This window comes from Camelus bactrianus, chromosome 15 (assembly GCF_048773025.1).
Source record: "Camelus bactrianus isolate YW-2024 breed Bactrian camel chromosome 15, ASM4877302v1, whole genome shotgun sequence".
NCBI classification, from domain to species: Eukaryota; Metazoa; Chordata; class Mammalia; order Artiodactyla; family Camelidae; genus Camelus; species Camelus bactrianus.
The window spans coordinates 67,455,499-67,468,410 of record NC_133553.1 but is presented as its reverse complement, the minus strand read 5'-3'; the positions used below and the strand labels follow the sequence as shown (position 1 = coordinate 67,468,410).

General features: G+C 47.8%; 1 protein-coding gene across 3 annotated transcripts in view; it reads right to left on the bottom strand.

Moving 5' to 3' along the window:
* The window catches only part of SLC4A5 (solute carrier family 4 member 5), a 79,050-nt gene that overhangs the window by 19,537 nt on the left and 46,601 nt on the right, over nucleotides 1-12,912 (bottom strand). For all 3 annotated transcript variants that reach the window (XM_074341345.1, XM_074341346.1, XM_074341347.1), the window contains 5 exons: nucleotides 12,117-12,250; nucleotides 11,180-11,451; nucleotides 6,740-6,798; nucleotides 4,125-4,325; nucleotides 200-313 (listed from right to left, as the gene is read on the bottom strand). In XM_074341345.1, the coding sequence (XP_074197446.1) occupies nucleotides 200-313; nucleotides 4,125-4,325; nucleotides 6,740-6,798; nucleotides 11,180-11,451; nucleotides 12,117-12,250 (780 nt within the window). The remainder of the gene's footprint in view (nucleotides 1-199; nucleotides 314-4,124; nucleotides 4,326-6,739; nucleotides 6,799-11,179; nucleotides 11,452-12,116; nucleotides 12,251-12,912) is intronic.

Here is a 12,912-nt window from a genome sequence, read left to right as displayed (position 1 = left end):
ATATCATCGTGAATATATCCCCAAACCAGCATCTCAAAGGACTGCCCCCAGGCAGGCTGTGTGAGGAAGGGTGTAGCACACACAGAGAACCCACAGGGTGGCTTGGCTGAATATATCAAAGTTTGATCAGCTTAGAGGGGAAGGATCTGCAGCGGGTGGGCAGGCAGAGAGAACGCCAGGGCAGGCGCTGGGGGCAGACCTTGATGACGCTGGGCACGAGCAGCTTGGGGGTTGCCAGGCCGAAACAGGCGTCAATTCCACAGAACAGCAGGATGGAGAAGATGATGGAAAAGTCGGCTACCAGGGCCCGAACCTGCAAAAAAAAAGAGATGAGCAAGTCAGACAAGCGCCTGCCCAGAGGAGAGCTGTTAAGAGCCTAAGCTCCCGAGTCAGAAGACCCAGGTTCAAATCCTGGTTCTGCTCTTGCCAGCTGGGTGACCTTGGGGCCTCAGTTTCCTCCTCTGTAAAATGGAGGCATGACAGCACCTGCCTCATAGGCACATGTGAGCTGTGACACATTCAGAGGGCTTGGCATGTATTAGTCAAAGTGGGACTCATTCCCCTTTAAAGTGTGTTCTCCACCAGAGCAGGGACCGTGTTTATGTCACTCGGCATTCAATATCTAGTAGTTAGTACAGAGCACGGCGCAAAGTAAATGATCAGTTAATATTTGTTGACTTAGTAAAAGAATTTCGCTTTCAAAAAAAAAAGTGGGGATTGTTGTTATTCATGTGGCATGGCCGCCATTGCTGAAGACATTTTCTGGGGTGACAGACTGAACTGGGTCACCCATCGGGGTAGTGAGGGTAAGGGCTGAACTCTGAAGGAAATCCTAGCTTCAAAAAACGTGTGACAGATTGTCGCACTGGTACCTGGGCCAGGAGCGAGGCCCCCAACTCTGCTGGGGACCCGTGGCTCCTTCTCAGACCTTCTGTCCACTAAGTCCTCCACCTCTTGCTTCCCTGTTTTAGGAGGCCCACCCTAGGCCAGGTTTTAGACCTCACCTTCTATCTTGCCATCTTTTCTGTATCTCTTCAGAGATAGCAAATTCCAGAGAACAACGGGGGAAGAGGCTAGGGAGCACGAGGGCAGATGACAGCACATTTAATTCATTCCCTGTACCCCCTACTCCCCTTTAAAATTGTTAATCAACATATATAATCAATTAAAACCCCACATAATGTAAAAAGCATAGTCCCCTTCCTCACTTTTCCTCACTCTGGTCCCCCCTTCCAGATACACCCATTCCATCTACTTGACTTTAGTTGTTTGGGTGGCTTCCCCTGGGTTATTAACTAATATGTTATATTTCTCTGTTCTGATCTACTAATTTAAGGCACTGTCTGTTGATAAAGATTTAGCTTACTTGCACTATCCCTCCTGCCCTCTCCTCATTCCCAATCTTTGAGAGTTATTTTTATTTTTACTTATTTACAAGAATCAACAGAATGCAGTAATCCAATAATAAAGGACAGTCAAATATAGTTACACATATTCAAGAAATCAATCATCCAAGTTTTAAATAATAAGTAGTTCATTTGTGTCTTTTTTTTTTTAGACTCCACATGTAAGTGATATCGTATGGCATTTTTCTTTTGACAGTTATTTTTAAACTCCTATGGGTTTTCCTTTGCGCTTTCAAGTTACATAATTAAATCTCTTTTCCACGAACTTTTACCAATATCTCTCATTCTCCCTCAGGCTTGCTGTCCTGTCCTCCCCATCCTTCTCCCCCTCACCCCTTTCCATCTTGTGACTCCTCACTGCGAGCTGTACATTGTCAAAGCTGAGAATGCTCATCTTCTGTGAACATGTCTTCTGTGTTTTATCTAGAATTTGATTCTAAAAGTTGAAAACCAGTAGCAGCTTTCCATTATTACGATTATATAAAATATTGGTCACAGCAGAGCCAAGCAGTGTGCTAGGTTTACATTGGCTTTTTTACCATAGTCCTAGCATCTGGATCAAAAAATTATTACATTAAACCATACGGATTTGCCATTTTTGGCAGGTAAAAATTGTCAAATAGAGGTAATTTCACATGGTCCAGCCTAACATAAAGATGGATGTAATAAAGAGCTGTGAATTCCCTCCTACTTTAAGAAATAACAGTGCACCCATTCAGTCTTGAGGATGCATTTGTGTTACAAGTACACTATTTTTCACTCAGTTTGTATACTGTAAAGCTTCCTAAAGAGCCTTTTGGTTGGTCTTCACAAAATATTGGAAAAAATTCAATTATTCATATCAAAGATTTCTTCATCTTCATCATTATTGATAGTAGTAGTAATATTTATTTACGATGGCTCTGGGAGAGTGCTCGTGGGATTTATGGTAGAAGAGAGTTGCTAAAATTCTTCCGAGTGCGCCATTTCATACCTGTTGCTCACATATGCAAATACTGTTTGATTAACAAACACTTTATTCTAGCCACATAACAGAAAATTAAAATAACGGTTAGCATTTTCAATAGGTTAGACAAAATCAAGTACCTAGGAATAAATCTAATAGAAAATGTGCACCTCAAGACCAAAACCTATAAAACATTATGGAGAGAAACAAACACCTAAATAAATGGCAAGGTATACCATATTTATGGATCAGAAGACTCAGAATTTGAAAGGAGTAAATTCTCCCCAGATTGATATTTAGAGTCAATATAATTCTATCCGAATTCCAACACAAGTTTTTATTTTGGTGAAATTTAAGATGATTCTAAAATGTATGTGGAAATGCAAAGGGCCAAGGCATCAACGAAAAAGAAGGACAAATACGGAAAGTTTGGCTTATAAGATATACAGACTTATTATCAGTTTTAGAAATGAATGCTGTGAAACTGGCATACGAATAAACCAGTGAAACAGAATAAAGAACCTAGAAACAGATCCCATCATATGTGAACATTTGACATATGGCAAGGGAAGCACTGCAGAGCAGTGGGGAAAAGATGATCTCTTTTTTCTTTTTTCTCTTCGTTTTTTAAATTAATAGACTTTTTTTTTTTTTTACAGCAGTTTCAGCTTGACAGCAGAATTGAGCAGAAAATACAGAGTTCCCACATCGCCCTCCCCACCCACACATATACACTCCGCTACCCTCACCATCCCTCATCAGTGTGGCATATTTGGTACAATCGATGAACCAACATGGACACATTATGATCAACCAAAGTCCATGGTTTACATTAGGGTTCACTGTTGATGTTGTACAGTCTATGGATTTTGACAAATGCGCAATGACATGTAGCCACCACTATAGTATCACGCAGAATAATTTCATTGCCCTAAAAATCCCTTGTGCTCCATCTATTCATTCCTCCCTCCCTCCCTCCCCCCAAACCCCTGGAAACCATGGTCAAAAAGATGGTCTTTTTTAAAAAAAGCGCTGAAACAACTGGCTATCTAAATAAAAAACAAAGAAACACACTCTGTCTCTTACTATATGTCAAAAGTACTTCTGGTGGATTAGAGAGCTAACATGAAAGGAAAAGCAACGAAGCTTTTAAAAGATAACATAGGAGAATATCTTCTATCTAATATTTTCCTTGAGGAAAAATTTGATATATTTGATTACAGCAAAACTAAGAATCCCTATTAATCAAAAGATACCATTAAGCGAGTAAAAAGGCCAGTCGTAGAGCAGGAGAAGATATTTGTAACACATATGATCACAAAAACGGTTTCTATCTGGAATACGTAAAGAACTGCAAATCAGAAAGAAAAAGACAAGCAACCCCGTTGAAAACGTGTTAACAGATTTAAACTGGCACTTAGAAGAAGAAAGTCAGATGGCCATACGGCCAATAAACACATGATAAGATTTTCAACTTCATTAGTCATTGGGGAAATAAAATGGGAAAAAAAATCCACAGTATACTACTACACAGAAAGGCTGAAGATAAAAGTCTGACAATACCGAGCGCTGCTGTGGGGCCTTGACAACAAGGGAACCCAGTTCTCTCTGACTCCAAAGTCTGTGCTCTTAATGTGAAAAAACCTCAGCGAGCCAGAGCTGATGCGGTGTCCATCCCAGCAGATGGACCAGCACCCTCTCAGACTCCCCGAGGGGGCTTCCCTGTGAGCTGTCTGTCCGTAGGCTCCATCTTAACTGAAGGCTGAACATACCTTGGTAGGGAAATAGCGGCTGAATTTGAACTTCTTCAGGGTCAGGGTCATGGAGTATGTCCCGAAGAAAAGGATGAAGGACATGAGTGCCAGGTCTGGGATAAACTGGCAGGAGTTCCCGAGTAGGCGCCCACCATAGTTCAAACACTCCTTTTTGCTCAGCAGGGACCAGTCCAGCGCTGTGAGGTTAAGGGGGTTGTACTTGGGGACCAAGACAGGAGAGAAATGGTCAGGGCCTTCCTGGCAGGTCAGTTGTGAGTCCCTCCCTCCACAGTCCCCAGGCAGCCCCTACACCCCTCCCACCCTCAGAGGGGCCCCAGCCCTCCTGCCCATGGTGGCCCCCCAGCAACAGAATGACATTCTTGGGGACAAGCTGTTTCAAGGAATGACAAGCAGGAGGCTCCTGGGGAAGATTAGGAGCTGACATGTGTTTCTTCGTTGTGTTCTAGGATGTTCTGCTTTGTGAGTGAGGGGGAAAAGCGCAGAGGGTGGGACTCCGTCCTCAGCCCAGGATTGGCTCCCATCCCAGCCAATCAACCATGGGCCCTGTCTGCACCTCCTTCGTGTCTCACATTTACCCTCCCCCTTCCTTCACCTATGCACAGCCTTTTACATATTGGGGCTCACACCCCACCCTTATCAGACTCTCTTGGGTCAGTCACCTGCCCTTTGGTGTCCCAGATGCTTAAAAGCCAGGGCAAACAAAAGAATTATATATACATATACACATACATATATATATATATGTATATATATAACTAATATACATAATATGTATTTCTACATATGCATATTTCTGTATATAGTCCTATATATATGTTCCTAAGTATATATGTACATCCATTCATATATGTATATTCACATATGTATTTTCATAGATATATTTTCTAAGTATAATAAAAGGAGAGAAATGTATAATAAAATTTAATATATAATTTGAAAAATTAATGTGCAAATATTCTGGAACTTTCATAATGAAGTAAACAGATGCTTGCAAGCAGCCATAACATATGTGTGCATTAAAAGAAGTGTGGTACTTTGATATAATAATGGTCCCCAATGAATGGCTCCTTGTGTCCACATTCCTTTGCAATGTGACATCAACAGCACTCCCATCAAAAGGTGAAGTCTATTTCTTTACCTCTTTGAATCTGGGCTGGCCCTAGGCCTGCTTAGACCAATAGACCAATAGACCAATAGATTGGGGAGGCAGTGGCTTTGAGAGGTTCTGAGCCCAGACCCCAAGAAGCCTTGCAGCTTTCGCTCTCACCCTCTTGGAACTCTGAGACCACCATGCTGTGGAAAAGCTCAGGATCGGAGATGAAGATCAGACAAGAAGAGACAGCCACAGCATCTACTGACCATCAGCTGCCTCCCTCAGTCACTGAAGCCTCCATCGCCGCCGTGTCTGCCAGCGTCTCCACCCTGGCTTCTCTCTCGTGACTTCCCTGTGTGATGCCCCACCCTCCCTCTGTCTCGGCAGGACTGGTCCACCCATTCCTCAGAACACTTTTCCTGCTTTTCCTCTTGTGCCCTTCTGTCTATGCTGGTCCCTCAGCCTGGATTGTGCTTGTCTCTATGGAACCAAATTTCCCAACCTTCAAGCCCACATCGTGTTCTGCTTCCTCTAGGAGGCGCTCCTCTCCCATCTGCAGGGTACACTGTGCCTCCACCGCTGGACGGATGCATTTGACCTGTGTTTGACTCTACTTGTGCTGCCCCTTACCCTTCAGGTTAACCTCCCACACGCACATTACAAGCAGGTGGGAGGGGAGGGGCCACATCTGTGTCTTAGCTGTCTTTGGAGCCCTTACAGCGCACACACACAACCCCTTACACGTAGTAAGTATTCAGACACAGGCACTGACTGATTCCATCTTCCCTCCCTCAAAATCAGATATTTGAAAAATCTTAGGTTAAATGGCCACTGAGCAGTCAGCTGCCTGTGCAGGGGTAACCTAAGGAGCGACCTTAGGGACACTGAAGTCCCCGAGTCTCCCCTCAAGGCTGCCCAGGTGCTACCCTTCCCCTGGTTTCGGAGTTCCCACCGTCGTCAGTGCCACTTAGTCTAGGCGCTGTCTCCTGAGGGCCACTGTGCGTCATGACTGGAAAAGGCAGAGCAGAGCCGGGGCCCACGGGGACTCATGAGTGCAAAGGACAGGGCAGCTTCAGAGTAGGGGGGAGCCTTAGTAAACCTTCCCGGGCTGGGAAGTAGCATCGCTTTGGTAGGAACTGGGAGTCCTAAGTGGAAAGGTAAGGAAGAAGGCAGAAAGATGGATGGGAAACTGTGGACAGCTTTGTACAGCCCTGCTTAGCATTCCTCACCTCTGCCTCCCGTCCTGTGGATGTGTGCGTGTGTGTGTGTGTGTGTGTGTGTGTGTATGCAGGAGGGCAAGATTTATGCACATGGATTGAATAGAATGACACAAAATGGGATTTTGACAGCATACTCTTAAAATAAAAATCTGCATTTACACAGCTCTGCAGGTGACCCTGGTGTGCAGTGGGGCTGACCTCTGTCAGTCTGGGTCACAACAAGATGGTCTTGGTCTCCCCATTCTTCTCTGTCCCCACAAACAAAAGCTCTCGAATGTCTGGCATAAGAGAGGACTTACCAGAGAAGTGTTGGTGTTTGGTGGCAGCGTGGCTGAAGCATTGAATGAAGATGTATTCGCTGTGGAGGAGCACAGGGCATGGGGCAGGGTCAGCAGCCTGTGACACCCCCGGACGCCCCTTCCCCATCTCCATCCAGTTCCTTAGCGCCAAGGACTGGCTCTCACTGTGAGGGCAGCAGCTCTCCTCACCTGGCCCCGGGAGGGCAGGGCTGTGGGAGGGAGCCCGGGCCACGGCTCGGACAGACTAGCTGGGCCCGGTTAGGACAGCTCCTGCCTGATGCAGAAGGGCTGGCTTTAAAAGCTGAAGTAAGGAATCTGTCGCCAAGACAAAACACTAACACAGTTGGTGAATAATGTGCCTCGTGAATCCCCACCAGCCACTTGACCGATGTCTGCGTTCTTAGACTTAAAGAACATTTTCAAAGAACTTACTCTTTGCCCTGCACTGTGCCCAAACCCTTACACACGTCACCTTGCTAAGTTCCTAAATCCCTAAGAAGTCTCCCCCTTTTAAAGATGAGGTAACTGAGGCCCAGAGAGGCTAAGTAACCTGCCCATCGCCCAAGGTCACACAACTTGCACTTGGAGGAGCCATTTTCCCTACATCCCAGGCGGGTGCACCTCCGCACTCTACACAGCAAGCTTCCTTCCCTACGCGGCTCCCCTCATATACACCTCCCTTCTCTCCTGCTCTGTCCATATGTGCTTTTTTTTTTTTTTTCAGGTCATCTGGGCCTGTAAGAACTTGTAGGTTATCTTCCCTAATTTGCCCCTTAAATGCAAGCTGAGGAAAATTGAACTTGTGCCCAGGATCTGAAGGAGAATCAGAAACCCAAAGATGCTGCTCTCAGCTGTTTACTCCGCACCCCTTGTCTGCGTGCCCCTGCCCCAGCCTCAGTGTCCCTGTGTAAGTGGAGCAGAGGAGGGTGCCCTTCAGGGGCCATGAGACGAGTTGAGAGGAACTGAAATCCCCTCCCTGGGGGCTGCGGCCATTCATGGCAAAGGCAGCTTTGGAGAGCCGCTGGTTGCCCTCTCTTTTGCTCCGGCACCACGTGGCCAGCTCCTCCTTGCCTTCCTCCTCCAAGTGAAGGCTAAGCTCTTCCTCCGCAGCCGATTTGAGGAGGGAGGGAGGAGGCCCAGTCAGTTTGCTGGCAGTAACCTGAAATGCATTGCAGGCCTCGTTTGGCTCCTGCTGGCTGTGGTTAGGAACCCAGAGGGAAGAAGAAGCCATTCTTGAAGCTTCCTTTAACCTCCAACACACTGTCACAGGACAATAGATCACAGGGTCCTTCTGTGTGGCTCACTTCCGGGCCAGTGGGGCTGGGAGTGGCTAAGGAATTCGGTCTTGACCCAGGGAAGGTCTACAAACTCAGAGATTTGTTATAATTATTCTTTTTGTTTAATTAAATGTTTCATTTACTATTATATTACTTACTTATTTTTTACTTTGGTGGGGGCACGGGGGAGGTAATTAGGTTTATCTGTTTTTGGAGGAGGTACTGGGGATCGAACCCAGGGCCTCATGCATGCTAAGCATGTGCTCTACCCCTTGAGCTATATACTCTCCGCTGTTACAATTATTTTGAAGAACGCTTCACTTAAGAGAAATCAGGGCCATCTATCCGCTGCTTTTTCTCACACTGGAGACCAAAGGAACACGATGCACAAGTAACAGCGGAGCAGAGAAGCGGGGCAAGAAGGCTGCTCGGGGCTCCCCACGCAGATGCTACAGGACTGCCGGCCAGCGCCCGAGCCTGGCGAGGGCAGACGCCCTTCCACTGCCCAAGGTCGCCGGACCAGACATCCCCTTGCCGTCTTCTGCTTAGACTTAGCCACTCTTTCATAAGGAGAACTCTGTAGGGTTTATCTGAAAGCCACTTTGAGCTGAAGAAGGAAGAACTGTAGCATGAAAACTCCCAGAAAGTGTCCAAGTATCAAATATTGAAAAATTCTAGTGTTTACAAAGCGGTACTCACTTGGGATTGAAAGCAGCCCAGTCAGTGTGTGCAGCAGCCATAAACAGAATACAAATCAGTTACAATGGAAACAAGATGAAGTTAAAAGGAGTGCCCCCAAACAAGCTCTTATGACAGCGAGTGACACAGAGTGACAGTGCGCTGTAATCAAACTGCAGTAACACTAGGGTTACGGAGCAGTTAGTAAGCAAGTGGCCCGCGGACCGGGGAGGAGAGCTTCCTCAGTCAGCAGCCCCCTCTCCAGTCTCCAGAACATCTCGAATTTTCCTTTTCTTGGTCTCCTAATCAAAGCTCTCCATGAAGAAACTGACAATCGAATCTCACTAGGGTTGGTTGCTAATAATGACTGGGTTGAACAGAGCGGTCGTTCTTAAACTTAAGCATGCGTGAGAATCACCTGGGAGGTTTGTCCATAGACAGCCAACTCTACCCGAGTCCTGATTCAGCAGGTCTGCGGTGGGGCCTGAGAATGTGCATTTCTAACGAGTTCCCAGATAGGTGGATGCTGCTACCGGGGACCCCACTTTGAGAACCACGGCAACAGTATGACCCAACAGAAGGAGGTGACATTAGGCACCTGGGTGAGGCCAGAGGAGATGCTACTTAGAGGCAGGTGGATTTTTTTATGGTCCTCAAATCCTACCTTATATGCTCTTATGTGTACATCCCCTGCCCCTTGGGCACCCCTCTCCTTGGTTTGTCTTGCGGACAAATGATTCTCAAAATGGCCAAAGCTCCACCTATGCCTCCAGAATGTGGACCATTTCTGAAAGAGATCAAGGGACATGTACTTCCAAAAGCCATGTTTGTGGGAACATCTGTGTTCAGCACAGTGGCTCCTCAGGCCAGAGGGTCTGAGCAGAAAACGGGAGTGCCCTGATGGATGCAGCTTGGCCCACAGAGACGGGATTTGCTCTGGAGGGTGACAACAAGACATGGCACATAGGATTCCTCAGCCCCCTGAGCAAGCAGCATGTTCTGGCCCAGGACAAAGGACAGCTTCGTCTTGTGCTGGATTATAACGGAATAACTCAAAATTAATGACAGAAATAAAAAGAAAGAAAAAAATTAAGTCTCAACAGCTTTACAAATTCAGTGACAGAGGGTGGAAGGGCACAATCAAAACTACATTTACCTTTACGAGGTCTAAAGTAGCTGCACAATAATTGTGCAACATATATTTTTGGTTGACTTATTATCAATATTTTATCAATAGTATGTATTTAGGTGCTGAATGGCACAGAATCTACTTATGCCAAACTCCAACCCAATCTGAGGATAGACATGAAAACCTCACAAGTGTTCCATGAGACTGGCAGGGCCAGCACTGACAGCCCTCTTTATAGCTAGGGAGACAGGTTTGGTGTGACCTTGGGGGTCTCTGGACCTGTTTGCTCTGTGAGTCCAGCCTGGTGGTGGGAGCAGGTAACGTGGACAGCTCTCCAACCCCTGTACCATAGCATCCTGGGCACCCTGGGCACATCCCACTGAAAGCTCTTAGGGGCATGATTATGACCATGAAGGAAACCGGTGGTTCATCTATGGGAAGCCCTAACTTTACAGATGACACTTTTTGGTCAGAATGAAACCACAGGGATGGCACTGAGTATTGCCACATTGACCAGTTGGTTGATTCAGCCTCCCACCCAGAGCCAGAATTGTTCTTACAATACCTTTGGCAGGTGGACATCCAGGTAGTGTCCAAGCAGCTTGCTACCACTCGAGGGGGCCAATACCTTTCAGGATGGTTGCTCCCACCACTGTAAGTATTTCCTTGAATTCAGCCAGCATCTGGCTTCCTGGAGCTTTTGCCCCTCAGCCCTTGCTCTGCTTCTTACAGTTACACAGGGTGAATCCAGCCCCTCTGTGACATGACAGTCCTCTCTCACCTCTCTAAGAGGTTGAATAACCCCAGGTTCTCCAACCATTCTTCAATGACATGATTACCAGGCCCTCTTCCAGCCTGACCAGCCCTCCACCCTGGACACATCCCCATCTGTTGAGGTCTTCATCCCTCTGGTGTGAACACATTGGCAGTGGTATGTCAGGGAGAGCTCACACGTCATGCACTCAGGGAGCTGGGAGGGACTTTAGGCCCCATCAGATCTACCTCTGGCCTGGAGCAGGAACCCTGAGCAGCCTTCCTGACAGGTGTGGCCTCCACATCACCCTACACTGAGGTAAAGCATGGCTTCATCCCTACCTGGGGTATCACTACCACTGCTCCCTCCTGATTATAACCCTGGGCTCTGGTATTGTGACACTCATTAAAGCTCCTGTCCCCTTGGTTTCCTTCCAAAAACTGGTTTAAGATGTATTTGACCCTTTGGGGCAATAAGCCCTTGGCTGAACAGCCCCCCCAAAGCAGGCTTATTCTCCTGCCTTTGAGCAGAGAGCTGGGGGATGGGGTGGGGGGAAAGGGTGGTGGGTGAGGGCCCAGGGTACCTCTGGGGTTACCGGTCACCTGTATCCGGGGCGACGCACTCGCATTTGTAGGTGGTGATGGAGTCAGGCTTAAAGTTCATGTTGATGGGGTAGTACTTGAAGGCACCGATCATCTTCTTGATGGCATCGTAGATGAAGATGAAGCTGATGAGGGTGGAGAAACCCTCCTCAGTGAAGCGGGTGATATACTTGATGATAAAGCTGGCATCTGTGGCCACCAGGATAAGGCACTGGACGGCTGAGTGTAGGCCAATCCAGAGGCGGAACTCCATGTAGTCCAGGCCATTGCCTCTGGAAGGCAGAGGGAAGTGAAGGGCCTCCAGCCCAGGGCTCTTGATTGTGCTCGGCTCCCCAGACCCACCCTGAGTGGCTCATCTGCCCCTCCTGTGGCACAGATACCCTCCTAGGAACTTCAAGAGGACTGGGGACAGGGACAATTTCGGGGTGGGGTTGTCTGGTCTTTGAGAATTCTGGGGAAGGATCTCATGGGGTGGCGGGAAGATGCTCACACACTTCAGTTCTTATGTATTTGGTAACAAACACCCAGGGTGAATGACAAACAGGGAATTTCAGAATGACAGAGCTGGAGCAGGCCTCAGAAATGGGCTCATGCTATAGGCGAGTCAGCTGAGCCCAGAGCTGCCTGAGTCAGGCTGCAGCCTTCCAGCCTCCAGCTTCAGACTCTATTCACTGCATTGAGTTTCAAGTCATAGTTGCTAATGAGCAGAGTGGCGCGAATTCTTTCCTCTTGTCCTGCCTGGATTTCTCTGTCTGGGCCGTGCTAACATGCACTAAGGTGGCAGGGAGCAGAGGGAGTCAGGAGGGACCATGTGGCAGGGCCTCCTATAGGTAAAGACAGCTTTCACCCCTGCCTCCCCGTGGGGCTCTGCCCCTACCCTGGCCTCCCATACTCCCCAGGTGTGACAGCAGGCTCGGGAGTACCGAGGGGCACCTACTTGCTGAAGTCGAAGAGGAGCTTCTCGAAGATGAGGATGGGCCCTGTGCTGCTGAGGATGATAAGAGGCTGCCCCGAGAAGAGGCAGAACAAGGCGCCAGACATGGCGGTGCCCAGGAAACTCTCCATCACTCCCTGGGGGCAAGAGGAGTGCGAGGCTCAGCAGAGGCGCAAGAAGGGGCCTCTCAGACAGGCCAGAACCCAGTTATCTCCCAAGGGCCCAGGCCACAGCGCTCACCCTTTATTCTAGGCCCTCTCCTCCCCAAGTTCTGCTCCCCAACTCTGACTCCACAACTCCCCACAATTGCCAGCATCACATTCTCTCTAATTTCACTTCCTACATGACTTCCATCTGGCACCCTTGGGCCTAGAAAACAGGGCCGCCAACGGTTGTGTTTGTTCCATGCCCCTTCTACTCCCAAAGGACAGCCCACTCGTCCAGCCAGTTATTTATTCATTCAAACATGTTAGGTGCTCTTAGAGGTCAGTCCATTCATTCACTCAAAATCCATTAAGGGCCTACTATGTATCAGCACTGTGCTAGATACCGAGGACCCACGAGTCAACAAGACCACACATCTAGTGCAAGAAACAGACAAGTAACTTGGCAATTTCCATACAGTAGAGTTCTTCAACCTCAGCACCACTGACATTTCAGGCTAGGTAATTCTCTGCGGTGGACGGCTGTCTTGTGCATTGTAGCACGTTTAGCAGTGTTCCTGGCCTCTACACACAAGATGCCAGCAACATCACCTCACCTCCCAGTTATAACAGTTCAAGCTCTCTCTAGACGTTAC